Genomic DNA, 19,461 nt, shown 5'->3' on the forward strand with positions numbered 1-19,461 from the left:
GGGAAAAAAACGTAAGCAAGGCTTTAAAGGAAATGAAAATAGACCTGAACTGGAAAATGAAGAATTAACTGTGTTCCTGAAACCAAAGCCTAGGCCTCAAGCTGAGACCTTGTCCCCTGTGAAGACCTCTAAGGACTCTTCAATTTTCTCCTCCAGTTCACATTCCAAAATTGAGACAAATCATCCTTTTGAGCTGTCACCACCAAAGAAAACAGAAGTGGAAATTATAAAGTCAAAGTCTCCCAGTTCTCCTTCCTTATCTCGCAAAAAACTAATCCGTGAACTGCAGAAGCTGAATGCCAATTTTGTTTCTGTTGATCCAGATAAAAAAGACAGAGTTGAGCACAATTGTCCCAAGGAATTCTGTAGATTGGGATGTGTCTGTGACAGCATAAAAACTGATAAGCGACTTGTAGATCACTGTGGGAAAATTGAGTGCATGTTCTCCTGCATATGTCCCTCTAGTGAAAGTGCACCTACTCCTGCAAAGCACCTTGTTATTGGAAGTGATACTGTGAGCCGTTTGCAAGAAGAATCAAGCCGTCATATGGCCAAAGTTGAGAAGTACTTTCACCATACAGTGGTGGAAGCTGCTGGTGAATTGGTGTTGCCAGGTCGTCAGCAGAGAGAGAGACGACTCCCCAAACGTTTTCTTGATGAATCTATCCTTCCTGAGGTGCTGTTAAATCCTAAGAAATCGAGAACTTCAGACTCAAGTGGTAAAATTACAGTAAATCAGTCACCTTTAACGAAAAAATTACTCCAGCCGCAGAGGAAACCACAATATAAAAAATGCTCTGTTAACCTTGGTCAAATCCCTAGCTTACAGACAAATGTTCGGTGCATTTTTCATTCCAGAGTTGATTGCCCTTGTCTTACATTCAGTACTCCTGGGAAGGTACCTAGGAATGTGGCTATGAAAAGTACGACACAACTAAGAAGAAAATATGTTAGCTTCACAGATATCGACCATACTGGGGCTGCTACCACAGAAAATTTGGTTATTCCACCAATGTATGAGATGGTACCAGCGGAACCTAATCATAGCAGTTTTGGTGAGAGTTCCAATGAAATATCAGCCATAGGAATAATTTCAGAGGTTCAGAGCTTAAGACCTGATAGTAAGGTGGAAAATGATGAGGAATTGAAGGGTTGTGCCATTGATGGTGAAAATGATAAAGGTTTAGATGAAAATTCAGGAAATTCAGTGAAGGAGATAATTAGGAAGGAGCTCCATGAAGAAAAAAATGCTTCGAGTACCCCTCCCCGGAAAGTTCACCATGGTGATAACAGTACAAGTGATCATTGCACTGTAGATAACAAGTATTTGCAATGTTCAAGAACTGCTGGCATTGATTTCTGGGTTTCTCAACTTCCTTTTGATAAACAGTTACCCAAAGGCATCACAAGAGTGAACAATGCATCCAGGGCACTTCCCCATTTGGTGGACACACAAATTGACTCAGGTGAACCATATTTGACTGAAGAAGCACCCAAGACCATATCGTGCTCTGCCAGAGAAGAGTCAAAAGATATCTTAACTGTGGAGGATGTTATAGTTGAAGCAGCTCCAAAAGAGGAGGATAATGTCGAAGCTGTCTTGAAAATAAAAGAAGTAGCTCCTGCAGTTGTCTCTGAAGTTTCCATGCAAAATTCTGGTAGTGGCACAGACTTAAGTGATTTAGTTAAACAAGATGACTCAATGCCTTTGTTTAAAATAGTAGAAGTTAAATCTCTTCCTCCTAGTTCCTTTGAATCAGATCTGATTACACCAGAAAGTGATGAGAGGGATGTGAGTGATGAAATGAATAATTCCTTCTCAAACTTGGAAAGTTTTTATACAATTCCATTGGATACAAAAGTTTCAAGGGAAGGCAAGAGAAAGAGGGTTTCTAAAATTGCAACATACTTCTCCAGCCTAGAAAACTTTGATTTTTGGTTGAAATCAAATAGCACGATGTGTGGAGATTTAGAAAAAATGTGCAGTAAATCTCTCAAGCCTCTGCCATTGAATTCAGTAATAATCATGAAGTGGTCACATTTAAATAAATTGGTTCAATGTCATTCAGCTCATCTGTGGATGCGGCAGCGCTTTGGCACAAATTCTAGCTCAAATTCACAAGTATTTGTTACTCAGAAAGATAGGCCACCTGATGCAGCTTGTGTTAATTTCCTTGATCTTGAAAAGAAAGGGTCATTGTGTACCCAAGTTGCCATCCTGTTAAGAAATTCCAAGTCTGGGGACATGAATACTAAGAGCTGTGGCATACTAATCAGCAGAGGTTGTTTCTGGGAGATATCTGGTCATATAAAGTTAGGAATAGCAAATCGAAATAATTTGCAGGATATCACCTTAAGGAAAAAAAATTCTAATTCTTCAGTATCAAATTATAAGTTTAAGGCTAGTGAAGATGTACCAGAAACTATTGTCCGTGGAGTAAATAATCCAGTCAGCAAAAGGTTTCACCAATCAACCACTATTTTGCAACCAGTTGCTGAAAACAGTCGGAATAAAAGCAATTCCATTATGTCACCCTCGCTGGATAGGAATGCCCTCTCTGTCACTGGTAAAGTTATTGGTAGAACAACTGACCCCTTTGCAGAAAGCTCAGATTTGTCAGAATCCACTGTTAGAGTTGAGCTTGACTTGGAGACATCATTTCTTAGTGTTTTGGATAATCAGCAAAACATTAGTAAAATCATGATACCTAATTGTAACTTGGAAACTGACAACTTTCCCTTTGATTTTGAAAGACATCCCATCAAGGATGGAACATATGACTTAGCAGCTACTAAAAATGAGAATTTATCTCAAAGACATAGCAACTTTCTTCCCACAAAACCTAAAAGTGGGACAGCTGAGAGAAGTAACCCTGCATTGTCTGATTCTGTATTAAATCTAGAAAGGATACCTGGTAACTTAGAGTCTGCTTCTTTCGTCAAACAAAAGCCATTAATCAGTGTTTCAAAGTTGGAACGAGAGTTACAAAGTCATGTAACGAATACTGGATCTGGACAGGCAAAATATGTTGCAGGCGAAAATATTACTGGCACTTCGAATTTCTTTAATTCGGGGTCATTCTCTCAAAGTCTTGAACCTCCTTCCCAAATTTTCCAATTTGAGGAAGGAGAACCTGTAGGAGAATGCCAACAACTAATATGTCCAGATTCACGTGGTTCACATCAGAAAAGAGAAGAGAGTAATTTGAAACTTAGCCAGTCTGAAATGAATACTGATCTTCAGAGCAATAGCAGTACTAATTTGCATTCAAAGAAGACTAATATCCATTCATCAGGGACCACAGAAGATACTAATATTAATCAAGAAGCTAAAAGTTTTAACCCAATGTTGGACCCAAGCTCTGGGAATTCATTTTCAGGTGCTAAACCTTCTGTATTAATTATTGACTTGAACAAGCTACGCCCAGGTCATACAGTACCCTCAAAAAAAAGTGAACCTCTTGCACTTAGGGTAACTGAGATTAAAAGTTTAGCTCAAGGATTTGGTTCCAAAACTAGGACAGACACTTCAGAGAAAAACTCACCTGTAGTAACTAGAGTAAATTCTGTTCCTCAAGTCGCTGGTCCAATGTTGCCTGCTGTGTTACATAACAGTCAACAAATTCCAGTAAATAAAGAGAAAATCATAATATCCAAATCATTGCCTCTGCATCTTTGTAAGGACTCAGTGGTAGTCACCTGCCCTTCCATCAATGTCCCATGTGAAGAAATTATGTTACCTTCTAAAGCCATTCATGTGAATATAATAAAAGATGTGAATCCAGTCAGTCAGAGTAGAAAGAAAATTCCAATGGATGATACAGGAAATGTATTTAAAGTCAATGAAGGTAGTGAAAGAGTTAGCATAGAATCAGAAACCCAAAGAGGTTTTCTTGGGAAAAAGGTGGCAATACCAAAGTTAGTTAGACAGAAAAAGTCAAAAGTAGCTAAAGAAAAAATATTTCGTGTTAGTAACCCAAATGGTGTGCCTGTCGTATTGATTTCAGAAAATAGCCATGCATTGAATAATGAGGCTTCATTGGATAAGTTAAACATTGATCTGAATTCTGTATCATCCAGGCCTATCTCAGCCAAAAATTCACAAGTAAGTGTTAGTGAAGAAAGCTCATTGGACTCTGATAAAATACAAGAGTGTTCAAAAGTAGCTCCTTCAAGTATAAATCAAGTCATTATTTCAGAAGATACATTAAAAGGTTCCACTGAAATAAGGAAAGAGCAAAAGCTATCTAAACTGAAGTCAGAATTCAGTTCAATAGGAAATAATCAGCAATTACTAATCCCTCAAGATTTACCTACAAGTCCAGTAGCCATAGTGAATGCTGAGAAAAATACCATTTCAGTGGAGCTAAATAAAACCACAGATGTCCTACCAACATCTGTTCCTGAAGGAGCTAAGCCTAAAATACGTGTTAAGACAAAAGAAGCTTTGCTTGAAAGTCGATTTTCTTGTATTGACGATGATAATTCATCAGCCAAGATTGCTCGCATTGATCAAACTGAAAATGCAATTTTAAGAACAGTAGGTGATTCTATTAAACCTCCAATCAATCCAGAAGTTGGAGAATTAGTTGGGCCATATTCTCTATACATGAGTCATGAAGAAATTTCAGGAACAGGTCGGAATGCTCCTCAAAGTGCTCTCAAAGTTGTATCAAGAGTGTGGAAAAATTCCGTAGGACAGCCTACTGCTAGATATAAGAAACCTGAAACTTTGCCCTCATTCAATGGAAAAGCTCAAATGGAACCACTTGAAAGCACAGAAAAACAGTTAAAATGTGATGAGGGAGTTAAGAATGAATTGAATTTTAGGTCAGATTCATCAACTCCAGTTTCCCAAAGTGGAAATGAATATAAGGCTTCTGAATTAGAAATGTTGCTGAAAACTTCACCTAGAGCTTTAAAATCATTCTACACAAGTAAGAAGTCAGTTACTGGTTCCTTAGGTGGTGCTAAAGAAAAAGAGACTATTGCCCAACATCTTCAAGACTCATTATCATCTTCATCTGATGTTTTCACGACTAAGGCTCAGTCTCCAAAGAAGGCCCCAACCCAGTATCCAGGCAAGTTTTCAACTCAAACTCTAAGTAAGGATTCTTCTCATTTTTTGACCAGTGCTTCAGGGAAGGCTTCAACTCAATTTTCAAACAAAATTTCAACCAAAGCTCTGGGTAAGGCATCTACGCAATACTTAGCTAGGCCTTCTGAGAGGACATCTACTCAATTTTCAAACAAAGGTTCATCTCAAGATATGGGTAAGGCATCTGCTCAATCATTGGCTAGGGCTTCAGAGAAGGCTTATACCCAATTGTCAACTAGGGCTTCAGACTGTGCGGCATTGCTGAATTCAAATTTGAGTGTAGTTGAGGTTTCCAATTCACCAATCTTGATTGAAGAAACTGAGCCAAATTCTTCAGCTAAAATTAAGGAAAAAGTTTCTGTTGCCCAGCATGATTCAGTGTTGTTTTCAGATGACACAGTTACTTTTAAGTCTAAGTCTGTGAAGGATTCAAAGATGTCATCATCCCCCTGTAAGAAGTATATGGCCCGAAATCCATCAATGAAGAAAGGTTATTTATTTGCCCAACATGCTCACCACTCACCTTTTTCTTCCTCTGACACTTCTGAGAATCATTCCCCGAAGGTGGTTGCATCAGACGGTATTGTAATACCAACTGTCAATCAAGATGTACCAGAGACTTCAAATTCCCCATCCAGGGTCAAGAAAGCAGTGCCTCAAAGTCAGTCATCAGCAGCTAAGAAGAATGAATCCAAAAGTTCACCAAAACATTCTTCCCCTCGTGAAACTTCCACATCTAAAAGTTTACGGCTAAAGAAGGTTACATCTGTCTGTGCATCACCACTAAGTACTTCAACACTTAAAGAAAAATCTTCCAGCTCCAATCCTCTAGAAAGTGAAAGTTCAACTGTGGCTGCATTATCATCATCAGATTCTTCATCTTCTTGTGCAATACCTGAAAAATCTGTGGACAATGATGTCATTTGGTATCGCTTGGATTTGAATGGTGAATTTGACAAGCTAACATACGAGGAAACTGGCTTTAGTACATCCGCATCAAGACTTATATCAGCAGTTATGATTGCAAAGACCTCCAACCGTACTGTCCGACTAGTATTTGATAAAAGTCAAAATAATGAAGAGATGCAGCAGTTTAAGAGAGGGATATATGCCGTACCTACTGTAAATGGGAATTATGTGAAAATTGGACCATATAAACCTAATGAGCCTACTGGTGTAAAAACCAGTAAAAAAATTAAAAACAATAGATATGAAGATGTTCCAGACCTATTAGGAATTGAAGTAGATACTTATGAAGCTGACAGTATGACTGGAGATATGAACGCAGAGAACCAGAAGGGTGGAAGTAGCAAACCTGAGGATACTCCGAGTGAAATGAAGCAGCAAGAAGACAAGGAAAATAATTTTGCATCGCCAGGAAATGGTGTTGAAAGAAACCAGAAAATTATCAAGGAGGACTCACAAACTAAATGCAAGTCACCCAGGATTGAGGCCAATGATGGGCCTAAAGCTCCTGTTGAGGAACACAAAAATGCAGATTCATTTTCTTCTGGAACAGGGTCTGTTGAAAAAAATCATCTCGGCATGCCCTTGAAAATACCAATGGTTTCTCTCACAAGACTCTCTCTAAATGCTGACAAAAAGCAAAGTACAATGGTTGAGCGGAAAAAATGCACTGATGATGAACCACTACCCAAGCGAGTCAAGGTAGCTAATCCTGATGTGAATCTTAAGCTAAATGTTTCAAAATGTGTTGAAGAAGATAGTGAAAGTAGTTTAATGGGAGTAGCTCATGGTGATATATCGTCAGCCCAAGCTTCAAAGGTCGAGGAGTATTCTCTCATTGAAGATACTGGTGAGCTCTGTAATGCTTTAGACCTCGAGATGAAATGTGGTCCAAATGAAGGGGATAGCTTGATTTGTGGCAAAGGCGTAAGTTCAGGCCCAACATCTTCCCTCCAGGCAAAAGAAGGTGATGACCGAACAGTAAATATTACAAATGTGTCTGGTGGTTGTCAACTCAATAAAGGCTGTGAACAAAATGAGGGAAGTGTCGATGGAACTAAGTCGTCTAATGTTATTGAAAGAGCTAAGGTGCCAGCTGCTACTGAATCAACAAAACCATCTACTCCAGATAAATGCTTAAACAATGGGAAGAAAAAAGTAAATGTTGCTAGGAAATCCATTACAATCAAGCATGCCTGTATGGAAAATGCTATGATGAAAAACAATGCATCACAGAAAAGAATGGGAATGGGTATGAAAGCAAAAGAGATTGGCCAAATTTCCTCAGGAAAAGCATCTTGGCAACGGAAAGTGGTGATTCCCCCATTGATAACTCTAAAAGAAAGTGACATCCAGTCAGAAGAAATGTATGAATGTGGTTATTTGATTCCTAATAATCCCAAGGTTGATCCTATCCCTGCCAAAAAATGCTTAATTCCATCTGAATCATCAGCAATTATCTTTCAAGATCCAGGCAGACCGGGAGTTTTTGTTAAGTTTGAAGATATTGGAGATATCAGTAATTATATTGAGCACAATCTCCAAAAGTGCGTCAGAAGTTTTCCATGTGGGTCAAAAATTGAGTGGACCTATTCAAAGAATATACCATCATCAGAGACTGAGCTGGCAAATTCACTCAAGGATACAGTGAGTTTTTCATCTTTAAAATTTTTGGAAAATTTGAAAGCTTCAGCATTAAATATATTTCAAATTTGCTAGTGGTTTTTTTTTGTGATTTTCTTAATTCTGTATTTAATTTAATATTGGAAATTGATTCCTTGGTTAACCTTAATTTGGTGCATAAAAATTATGAAGTTAAAATTTTGAAGAAATGATCATTTGTGTTATCACTAAATGCTATTCCATTGGATTCATTCTTAACATAAATATCCATAGTTGTTTTGATTTTTTTTGTTTCAAGGCAGAGTTGTCTTAATTAATTTGCAAATTAACAAAATGCAGAAGCTTATTCTTAATTAAGTATGTTTGAGTCATTCATAGGGTGAATACCGTTTATGTACTTATGGGTCATAACTTTCAAATTAGTTAATACTGATGAATTTCATTTTATTCATAGTAATGGTGTTATTATAATTAATATTTTTGATTTAAAATGTATTTCAAAGGAAGTTACACGGCTTGCAAATAATGTTGGTGCCAAGCCAAGAAGTAATAGGATGATGGAAGACATTGAAAATGCCAAGGTCCAGCTACTGTCTCTCATTCTGCCACTGGCCAAAAGCGGTGATGTTGAATTAGATGAGGCCATAACACAGGTTTGTGCAACAGAATAACTTTGTAGTTCAATTGAGCTTGTGAAGGCATCGTGTCAATTGTTTCAGACAAATATTGTCAAATAAGGTTCATATGGCAAAATGTATCCAATCAGTTTTCATACATTTGCTGGATAAATTGGGAATAAAATGGTATGTTCATCTGGGAAAAGTCTTTAAAATGAATGACCCCATTGTGAATGTAATCAGTGATATGGTTGGTAGTTTTTTTAAAATTTCAATACTACCCTCCACAATATTAAACCAATGTTTTAAGGAATCCTATTGACGCAATTTTCCGATGTCATATGTTGTTTAATATGAGGGCTGTCCAGAAATTAACCTCTGTTTTCGTGTAGCGTGAGAGTGGAGGTTGCTGTATTGACGCTCACAGTAGGTCCGTACGTCTTAAGCTGCGGTGATTGGAATATTGTGCCGCTTGTTATTTGTTTATAATAGCAAGTCAAAAAGAAGAATATGATTGAAATTCCCATTAAAGGTGAAGTTTGTTCAGTGACTAGGTTTTTACTGATATAAATCTTCAAAGCTGCTGACGAGGGTAGAAAAAGAAACTTTGCACTTTGACAAAAAGATTTAATACTTCACTTGACCATTGTTTCAATGCTGCACATCATCATCGGGTGACATTCATGAAAAATTTTTCAACTCATATAGCCTGGCTCCAAGAGGGGAAGAAGGTAGGGGGAGTAAGGGAGAGGCGATAAGTTAATTACTGGTGAAGCAACCTGTTAGTGGGCTGGGGAAGGGGGAGGGGAGTAAGTATTCAATGGTTTCTAGCTCAACTTAGTGGAAGTTCATGTTCATTAAATGAAAGACACATTGAGTTCTCCATTTAATATGGGGGGATGTTCGTCCGTAATGGTTTGCCCTTCATTAAGGGATGGTCGATGGTCATCACTGCCTTGGTGGGGGTGGGATAGGTGCTGTAAAATGATGTCTTGATTATGTTCTAGGAGAGTATTTGTTTTATTCTGAGTGAAATGTGGCTAAGAAATGGAATTCTTTGCCATCGGTGCTCATCAAGGATGTATGTGTGGTATATAGCTTCCTGGGCTATCTGTGTTTGTTTTTTGTTGTAAATGTTGTCAATCATTATTTTCCTGTGCCCATTGTTGACTGCAATTTGTTTTATAATATGGAGTTCCCCTTGTTTGTTGTGTGGTGACTTTAGGATATTGCATAACCCTGTGTAACTTGGCATGAAAGGCTGCATATTTTTGTGAATAGTAATTCTTGGATGTGGAGTGGATAATTTGGTCATAGTAACACTTTTTTCTGTTTATGGAAAGTTTAAACCTTCAATTAATCATTTCCACAGTCAAATCCAGGAAATTCAAGGCACCGTCTGATTCCAACTCACTAGTGAATTGCATACATACATCTAAAGAATTTTCACTCAGATTACTACAAATACTCTCCCAGGACAAAATCAAGACAGTGTTTTATAACACACACACACAATCTTTAGAAAACATAATGGGTTCACCCAAAGACAAAATTAACCTAATGCAAAAAAGCAGAGTTTATAAACTCAATCGTACGGACTGCAACGCCATCTAAATTGGACAGTTTTTTGTGAAGTTAGGTATGAAATGCAACCAGACTGACTATGGTTAACAGGCCATTTTTTCCCTGTGACATGAAAATTATGTGCAGAAAGATGAGAAGGGAATGGATGTTAGAATCCCCTGGTAAAAAATAATTTTATCTGATGTTAAGAAAACTGTTTTTGACTAAGAAAGCAGATCTTTATGCAGCTTGTACTAAATTTTGCTGGATTGTATGGTTTGATGCAAATAGTTTTCTAATTATATTGATTTAAAAAGACATGACTCATATTAAATTATGGTTTAGAAATGTTTTATTTAGATATCCTAAAATTTGTGTCAATGGAAACATGTTTTAATCCATCATACTCTTAAGACTTGACTTGCGTATATCATGAAGGCCATTAACTACACCATTTTATTTCATGGAGTTATGTATAAGCCCAATTTGTTTAGTAGTTATATAGTTTCATAATGCTTAAATTGGATTCCATATTGTGTGGGATATCATGTAGGAGTCCTTTTACTTTTCATTTAAATCTTAATACAGTTTAATGTCTGAAATTTATTAGAATAATTACTTAAATTGTTTTTGTGCTTGGGAATGCTTTTTATTTTCATTATATTATAATACCTTGCCATCATTATAAATTTTATTTTCCCCTCAGGCATTAGAAGAAATATCATCTCTTCAAAACCATGATGAACACCTATGTCAAACTTATGTTGTTGAGAAAAGGAAAAAGCTGAAACTGGTTGAAAAATTAAGACCATTGCTCAAAGGTTAATAATTGATTTTACTCTTTATTCTTGTTTAAGTCTTCTCCTTATCATGTAAAATAAAACAATGTATTCACTTTCTGGACAAAGGAAGCAATTTGTATGTACTTTTATTGAGCTAATCAAATGTCTCAAGAAGGTATGGTTTTTTATCATAAATAGATTTTATTTCTATAATATTTATTAATGTGGCTTCAAATCTTTATTCTCATGGTTTGAAAAAATGTATTTTTTATTTGATTATTCTGAATCAATCAGGAAATTTATTGTTGTTTTAAGATACTTGATTTTTCTCTTGCATGGCAACATATTATTCTAGTGATCAATAATTCGCCTGAGAATTGTCCAAGTATTCAGGCTGTTAGTTATGTTACATTATTATTTCAGTATTTTTGTAGCATCTATGGTCAAATGCCATGTTTGTGTTCTTAGAATTTACGTTTGCCTGCAATTGACAGCATTTTTATTATCCCACTCAATTTCCTAGGTTCATATTCACATCCTCGATCCAACAGGCATGACAGTAATTGGCTCCTGGATAATGGAAATTATGGGAACTTGCTTTATTGCTTCAAAACAACACTGAATCAAAAATAATTTATTTTCTTTAAAAATTTTGAAGTCAGACAACTTTTTGCTGGAGTCAAAGTTCGTTTGGCTACATTGAGAGCTCGCTTAACAAGGACATTTTACTATTTAACTTATTTATCACATTTTCATGACCTACTTTTTTAACTTATTTTATGAATAATTAACGAGAGGAACCATCCGTAATAAAACCACATAACACCATATTGCTCACCTTTGCATCCTGATGAATGAGTAGTTGATTGATGACCAATGATTCTTAGAGCAATCAAGGATGTAAATGTGTCAGTTAAACCTTTCAGTGTACGAGAATATGAATATTTAAATTACGAAAGATAAAAACAGCTCCAATACCTGACAAATATATTCTATGAAAAGTGGGAGAAGAAGGGAATTGGGTGAAATTTATGAAAAAAAAACAAGATGGGATGATACTTTGGGACACGTGACACAATTACGCACTCGTAGAATGGGAAAATTAATAGGAAGAACTAGAAGGAAAGAATCTTAAGGAGGTACATGAAACAGTTTGTCGAAGTGTGATAAATATGTCAAAGTAAATAAATATGAAGACAAGTAAATAACCGATATGAGAATTGAGTGAAGTTGAAGCTTATTGTCAATTTTTAATGATAAATGTTGTAAGTAATTATTTTGTGCGAGCAGCACATATCAGTCGGGGTCGCTTAAAGTAAGGTTCGACAATGCCAAGTTCGACAATGACGAAATGCCGACGTCATTGCCCCAATTCCGCGCGAAAGAATTGAAGATGTATCAAGTTCTTGACGTCATGACCTTGGTATTGTTGGGAAACGAAAATACCAAGGCTCTTAAATCTCAGATTTTTAAGTGTTAAGTTTTCCTCTTTTACTCAGGAGCATAAATTTTATCCTGCTTGACAATGGAAAGGTGAGATGAGAACAGAACATTTTTCAATTGAGGACAAAATTAAATTTTTGAGCAGGTTGATTCTCATGATGGAATCTGTATTGATGTTGTGAAATATCTAAGATTTACAGACTCTACGCTTAAGTAGAATAGTGAAAAGTCACGATTAGATTCTGAAACATGTAAACCAGTACAGAGATTTTTAAAAAAGATGATTTATGAGACAGGAATTGAAAAAGATTCTCATGTGTCCAGAACTATTAGTATGAAGAATTAGAAGGAATAGTGAAAGATTTATGAGTGCTAGTTCGTTAAATATCCCTGCGCATGGCATCATCTTAATAAAAAAACTATTTCCTGTTTGCGCAAGATTTGGAATCGAAGATTTTATAGCGGAACTGATTGATTGGATGGATTTAAAAATTGCACAATCTTGTAATTAAGGTTGTGTATAGTGAAAGTAGAAGTGTTAACATAGTAACTGCAACTCAGTGCAAGGTGTCAGGATTGAATAAACATCTTGAAGGCTATAGCCCGAAAGATGTTTTCACTTTAGATTAGACAGAGTCATTTTTAATGTTTTTCCAGTAAAAACATGGGCAAGTACATGTTTGTATGTATTTATTTTTAGCTAGAGTTAATGAAACCCCAAAACATGTAGGGAATTAATATTGGGAGGCAAGTTGTGCCCAGTTTAATGCTTTTATATCAATAGATTAAATAAATCCTTTTGTAAATTTGCAGCACATGGAACGAAGACAGTGTCAGAATGTAATGGGAAAGAGGCACAGTTAAAAAATTCACTCAAAGAAGACCTAGATGAAATAAGTGATGCTGGTGGGAATCTCAAAGACCGAAGCAAAAGAGGAAGATGCAGTAAAAGGTTGGTACCTCATAATATGTAATAATTTCAACAGCAACTTTCTTAGAGATAGGGCTGATGCAATTTGTAAGATTCCTCAGATTTTTATGCTATTTGTCACTGTAAAATGCATTTTAGCTATTATTGAGTCATAGTGCTATAAAACATTTTGATAGGCTTAATGACTAAAATTGCTTTGTGTAGTTTAATTCATTGGTAATCTCATTTTGTTTCCTTATTATTAATAATTATTAATCAATAATATACTGCATTTACATGATTGCATATAGAGGCATCGGCAACCATTCTCTGGAGTAATTAACGAAATAGCAGGCTCGAGCTTTTATTTTCAATTATGAGGTTATTGAGTAAAAAACAACTGATGAAGGGGAGAAAAAGTAAGTGTTTGCATAATTGTAGTAAAAAGTCGCTTGTCTTAATGCATGATGGTTCCATGGAGGAATGTTATTTGGCCATCATGCCATTTAAGAATTATGTGTAAAGAGTTATGACTTCAACATGAATACTAGTTGGCCATCTCTCATCCTTGTTTTGCTATTAACCAGCTATGACCTTAAAAGTTTTTTTTATTTCCTTTATTCTGTATGCATCTCACTTTAAAAGACATTTGCTTTACCATTCATCAAATTTCTCCATAAATTTTCAATTTATTTCATACCCTAACTTAACTTGGTCCTCTTTACTTGCTTTTTAAGTATAAATTAATTCCGGAACTCCTTTATTTCAGGGAACAAGGGAGGGTAGCTGGAAAAATAGAGGAAACGGGAGATATTGGTATGTGTGATTTTGGATACACTGGGCATAAGTTTAAATTTTAGTTCTCTTGTTCTTCAAGATAGTGATTGCAGTTGCTTTAGGAATAAATCAAAATTGATGAAAATATCAGTAATTCTCATCCCTATATAAAACAAACATTCAGGTTATTAATACAGTTAGGTCCTGCCGGTGACTTCCTTCAAATAGTCTTCACACAACAATATCCTTACCATTAATGTCCATCATATCTTACACCATATTCATCTGTGTCTCCTGTTCTGATGTTGAGCATACTTTAGATTATGCTAGATGAAAGGCTAATAATTATTCCAGCTATTGAAAATCCTGGTTGACCCACTTTCTCTACATTTGCATTCCATTATGGACTTTTTAATTCCTGTAAAATGTTATATTTTCATTATTATTCAAGGCAATCACTATTCACTAATTATATGTAGGTCTTGTCTGCCTTATGAGCATTCTACATGGTGAAAAATGGGATGTATGCATATTTATCAAATATTGTGCTTGCAACAAATTATGAAAATGTATGACCTTAGGTTGATAGTCCTACAAGAAACATTTTCATTGCTCTTTTGGAATTTGGTTTTAAGCACTTTTCAATATACAAACCAGTTCTCAATCCTAAAAAAGTGAGTTCCAATGCAAGGTAACATCTGTACCTACATATGTTATAATGAATGAATAGGAGAACCCAAATATGGATTAGTTTAATCTGTATAGGGATGGCTTTCTTTTATGCATTGTATTTCATTGCCCACCTTCTCAGATACCAAATTATGAATGTGAATCTATGACTTTTTTCATCTCTGCATATACAATGTGATATTTTCATGTACATCTTAATGGACATTAGAGTAGGGAATACTCCAGTGTAACCCATTGGGAAATAAACCGGTTTTATTTCAGTGAGCAACTGAGTGATGAGTAACTTTTGGAATTCCACCCCACTAATAGGTCACCAGAGGCATCTGGAATCCTGAATAAAAGCTTATTTTAGCCAAAGAAAATATCTTTTGGAGTTGTGGATGGAAATTCAACCATAAAGCATGAAGATTTAGCTACAGTAGATTTTTTGCTTTTTTTATTTTAGAGTAATTTCCAAAAAATGGGTGAAAGAGAATTTTGAGTGTTGGCAAAATATTATGAAAGGCAAATTGCCTCCTGAATCTGGCTGGAGCATTTGCATATCCAGATGGTTTTGGTGGTGCTACTAAGGATCAGTTGCACAAAGCTACATGTCTCCATAGTCCACTCCTATGGCCATATCATGACTATCAATCTTTTGTAACACTTATGTCTGCATTTCATGAAATATGTTAAAATGAATGTTTTTTATAAACAAAATCACTGTTTTAATTTTTTGTACAGGAAAATGGGAAAGTGAAAGTATGATCCTCAGTTGCTCCACTAATTAGATCAACCATTAACTAAGATACATTCATAGATAGGTAGATTTCATATGCTGTTAATATGCAAGAAAAAGGATTTACGAGTTGGAGATAGAGTAAGAGAAGAGGTGAGAAGGGGAGAGGCTGTCTGACAGGAAGAAATGGGGCTGATATCCCATCCTTAGAGTGAGAGCTAATTGTAATTATAACCTTACAGATTCTTTATGGTTTTATTAAAACAGAATGGTTTTATGAAAACTGGATCAGAGAAAGATGGAATCCTTTCTTTTGAGGGAGCAACTATGGACCAAAGTAATTGAGAAGCCTGTTGTTCAAAGAAGCATATTAAGGAACATCATTATAAGTATAAACAAAATAACAAGTTTTAAAGCTCTTACCAAGTAAGGAATTCAATATCATTTTCAGGCATATTCAAGGAAGTTCCTTTGCAAAATTATACTTATCTAGGAAGTTTGAGTAATGAAACCAAATATTTTAATGTGATATTTGGACATGCTAAATTTATCTCCTGGTGCCAGGTAGCATATAGCAATATCAATATAGCATACTCTCAATTCATAGACTGGCAAGTACCTTATACCTGGGTCTCCAGAGAAGCAAGAGGCATTTTAAAATGGCAGGTATCTAACATGTTGCAGTGTACTTTGACAGTAACTAATGGAAACGTGTATGCAAAAAATTACTAAAGGTCTAAATACTGTAATATCTTATATTAAACTAACTGATTGAGACATTTATAGTGGGTCCCAAAAGTGGCATTGGTGCCCCTTTCCATAAGCTTAGCTGAGCCATTTTATTTTACATTAATATTTTTATTGGTTCTAATTAAATTTCTCACTTGAAATAATGCAAGACATTAGAAAATACCATGCTGGTTTTTCATTCCCTATTTTCTACCATTTTCTAATTAAAGATACTTAATTTATCACTTGTCAAGTGTAAATTATTTTATTGGAAAATTATAAACAATGCAATTTCACAAAGCTTTTGGAACCTTTGTTCAAAATATTTGTTGATCTGTTGGATTTGGGCATGCCAGATTGATATTGAGACATTTGCCTATGAATTTAGCTTAGCTCAAGGTTAGCAGAGTCGAGAACTATATATTCCTTTCTGCAACTTGCTATTATACTTTTGAGAAATGATGTGAGCTGTCACTGATTAACCCAGGGTGGCAACCCTACTTCTAATTTATAATTTCTAACAGGATGATAATATTGAGGATAAAACTCAATTAGTATTCAATCATAAGTTATTCCTTATATAGTATAGCCTTATTGGTATCTGCAAGTATAGCCTTATTGGTATCTGCAAGGTTGTAATTATAATTTTTTCTCATTATTTCAGAATCAGAGGAAAACATTTGCCAGACAAATGGAACCAGGCTCAGTAATTCCAATGATGGCAGTGTGAAGAAAATCTCTGGTGATGCAGGGTCTTTTTGCAGTGGACGTGTCCTCAGATCAACCAGAAATTCCAAGCCCTCAATTGAGTTCTCAGAAATAATTGACAAGCCAGTGCCTGAAGGGAGCTTATTAAGCAGCACTTCATCCAGTGGTGCTGGTAAAACTACCCCCATTAAGGATACAATTCCACAGAAAATAACTAGTGCTAGCCCAGACACTGTTAGAAAGCTTCTTTCTTCTATTGTTGGCTCTGGTCCTGACAATGAGGGTGATAATAGTATCTCTGAGGTGATGAATAGTGAGATTAATTTGTGTCCAGAAGGGAAAAGCAGTGAAGACAGTACAGGAAACAATGAGCTAGTGAAAAACAGTTCTGTTGATGTACTTCTTTGGAAGAAGTCTTTCTCTCAGGTGAAAACAGATCAAGTTTCCCTGAAAAGTGGTAATATAGGTTCTTCTGCTGAAATGCCAGCATTTAAAAAGCAGTTGCTAAGAAATAAAATTAACCAAAAACAAAAAGCTAATCCCAAATGTTTGGATGCTTCAGATTCAATCGAGCATCCCCAGACTTCAAATACACCCTCTAAAAAAAGAAGAAGTTAGTGCAGTAAGTGTAGTTGTTGGATTGTCAGTCATGCTTGAAGATGAATAAGTTACCAAAAAAAAAACAGGAATGATTTCCCAGGAAAGTGTACCAACAGTGTTGAGTGCATTGAAGGGGATCACTAAACGCTTATAGGGATATTTAATATTTGTATATCACAGAAACATTTTTATGTGATTTTTTCATACCCATTCAGGGAATTTTGTTATGGTATGAACTTCTGGTTGTGTCTTTGACATGTACAGGTTTCTACAACTCACCTCTGTGATAGTGAGAAGCAATAAATTACAGAGGAGTGAGTTAAAGTGAAAATTAAGAAAAAGCTAAGGTTATTAGCAATTATTAACATTTGCCAATGCCTTATTTGTATATTTTTGTTGACAATGATAGATTTCAAGAAAAATCTGGTGATCACTGAATCAGTAATCACCTTATTAGTTTTCTCCATTTTTGGGAGTGTGCATTGCCTTGTATTAAATTACAATGATGGAGATGATTTTGCACGTCATTGCATTTGTACTTATGTGAATAATGAATCATTTTATAATGACAATGTTTATATATAATATCAATAAATGTTATTTTCTCTACCAGAGGTGTTTTTGTTCATCTGGGATAAAGATGGCACAGTGGCTCGCTTACTTCTACCAAAAGGTTTGGACTGATGGAGATGGCAAATTTTTTTCAGTGGTACCCTGATCCCTACTAGAGATGCTTAATGGAGAGCACTTTAAGTGGGTATGCCCTCCATCGGATGGGACGTCAAACTGCGAACACCTTGGTGCTTTTCATTAAGAGTAGTCTAATGCCAACACCAGGTTTCTCTCCTCCCTTCATTCTTTCCCATCAATTTCTAAAGTCATATGACCTCAGCTGTCATCGCCTCCTTTAAATCTACCCCTACTCTACTGTGATCTGCCAATGCTAAGTACTAGTAGTATTCAGATACTTGTGGGTAATTCAAGGATTAATGGTGATGCATTAAAAAGTATCCCAAAGTTTAAAAAATATATCCATTGAATACATATTGTCTCAGCTGGAGTTAATTATAATTAGTCTTATGGGTGTTACCAGCTTTCGAAATGACTGATGACTCAAATATGTGCGGTTTCAACATTGCATGCGAGTGTACCTCATTACCGTCTACTGCAGAAAAATGGAATATAGTATATCATCTTTAAAATGTGCCGGGGCAGTTCTTTTAATACCATTAGCTTTATCTGGTGGCAGAGCCAATTATGCTAACATTGAAACTCCCAGATTTCAGATGATTTGATCATTGATATTTCATTTGATCGGTAGTCATCATAATGATCAAAGTCAAAAGATTTTGAACCCAAGGAATAATTCGAAATGTCTGCACCTTCATAGTCACAGAAATATTGCACATTATCATTTGGCTATTTGGGCATTAAAAACCTTGAAATAGTTCAATAGTTTCATGTAAATGCAAAGTGTTCATGATCGTATTACAGAATGAAATAGGGCCAGTAAAAACTCTTTTGAAGTAATATTGTAGTTAAATTTTGAATTTTGCCGTCCAATTAAATAGCACAAAATAATCAAAGTAAGATAAACACAAATGCGGGAAGTAATGATTTCAATGCTTTCCATGGAATAGGAAAATGTACGGCAGCAGCTCAAAGACTTCGGTGTGTACCAGCGAACATTTATTCAATTAGTTTTCACAAGTGGGATGTATAATTTTGAAGCAAATCACTTCCTCCCTTTAAAAGTGCACAGGAAACGAAAACTCATTTAAAGAACACATATGTCAAAATTAATTAACATGTAATCATAATTGCCTGCGGCTATATCTACCATAAGTATCCAGAAGATTAGAGCCAAGTGATTGAAATTTATTCCGAACAACAGAAGGATTAAAAAACAATACTTACAAGCTGACACAATATGCCGCCTTATTGCTTTTTTGCTATGATTCGTACGTCAAAACGAGGCATAGTTTTTTGCACCCTTTTATTTGCTATATAAATTAACTTTCATTAAACCAAATATAAAAAAATTAGAGAATGAATGAAATGGATTTTTTTTGCTTTACTTTGCTTCGTAAGTATCAGCAATCAGCTGTTCTAGACACCCTCCAAGTTCTATGAAAGTGCTGCCTACACATGGTGATTGTTTCAAACAGACTTGAGTCAAGTTTTCATAATTTATAATTTTCTCAATACAATTACCAATGGCAAAGAAAATCGTGTGC

The 19,461-nt window shown here is 35.6% G+C and overlaps 1 protein-coding gene across 4 annotated transcripts; it reads left to right on the forward strand.

Annotated features, from left to right (window-relative positions):
- Positions 1-1,953: 1,953 nt before the first annotated feature.
- On the forward strand, positions 1,954-17,802 carry LOC139697762 (serine-rich adhesin for platelets-like). 4 transcript variants are annotated; one of them, XR_011702815.1, is made up of 7 exons: positions 1,954-7,711; positions 8,191-8,340; positions 10,574-10,688; positions 12,906-13,044; positions 13,314-13,421; positions 13,772-13,818; positions 16,581-16,641. XR_011702815.1 is itself a non-coding variant. In XM_071596599.1 (6 exons), the coding sequence occupies exons 1-6, from the start codon at positions 1,958-1,960 to the stop codon at positions 17,240-17,242; spliced, it is 6,867 nt and encodes a 2,288-aa protein (XP_071452700.1). In that variant the 5' UTR covers positions 1,954-1,957; the 3' UTR covers positions 17,243-17,802. The 4 variants fall into 4 exon arrangements, 2 of the variants coding, with proteins under 2 accessions (XP_071452700.1, XP_071452701.1); XR_011702816.1 differs by lacking the exon at positions 13,772-13,818 and having other exon boundaries at positions 16,581-16,654; XM_071596599.1 differs by lacking the exon at positions 13,314-13,421 and having other exon boundaries at positions 16,581-17,802.
- The last annotated feature ends 1,659 nt before the right edge of the window (positions 17,803-19,461 follow it).

The sequence above is a fragment of the Hetaerina americana genome, unplaced genomic scaffold (assembly GCF_022747635.1).
Source record: "Hetaerina americana unplaced genomic scaffold, ioHetAmer1.1.p SCAF_8, whole genome shotgun sequence".
Taxonomy (NCBI): Eukaryota; Metazoa; Arthropoda; class Insecta; order Odonata; family Calopterygidae; genus Hetaerina; species Hetaerina americana.

Bases quoted from the DNA above. Each gene is read 5' to 3' on its own strand.
- LOC139697762 (XM_071596599.1), top strand. From the start codon at position 1,958: ATGTGTGGAGATTTAGAAAAAATGTGCAGTAAATCTCTCAAGCCTCTG. The intron at 7,712-8,190 runs GTGAGTTTTTCA...TGTATTTCAAAG, and splicing joins CAAATTCACTCAAGGATACA to GAAGTTACACGGCTTGCAAA. The intron at 8,341-10,573 runs GTTTGTGCAACA...TTTTCCCCTCAG, and splicing joins TAGATGAGGCCATAACACAG to GCATTAGAAGAAATATCATC.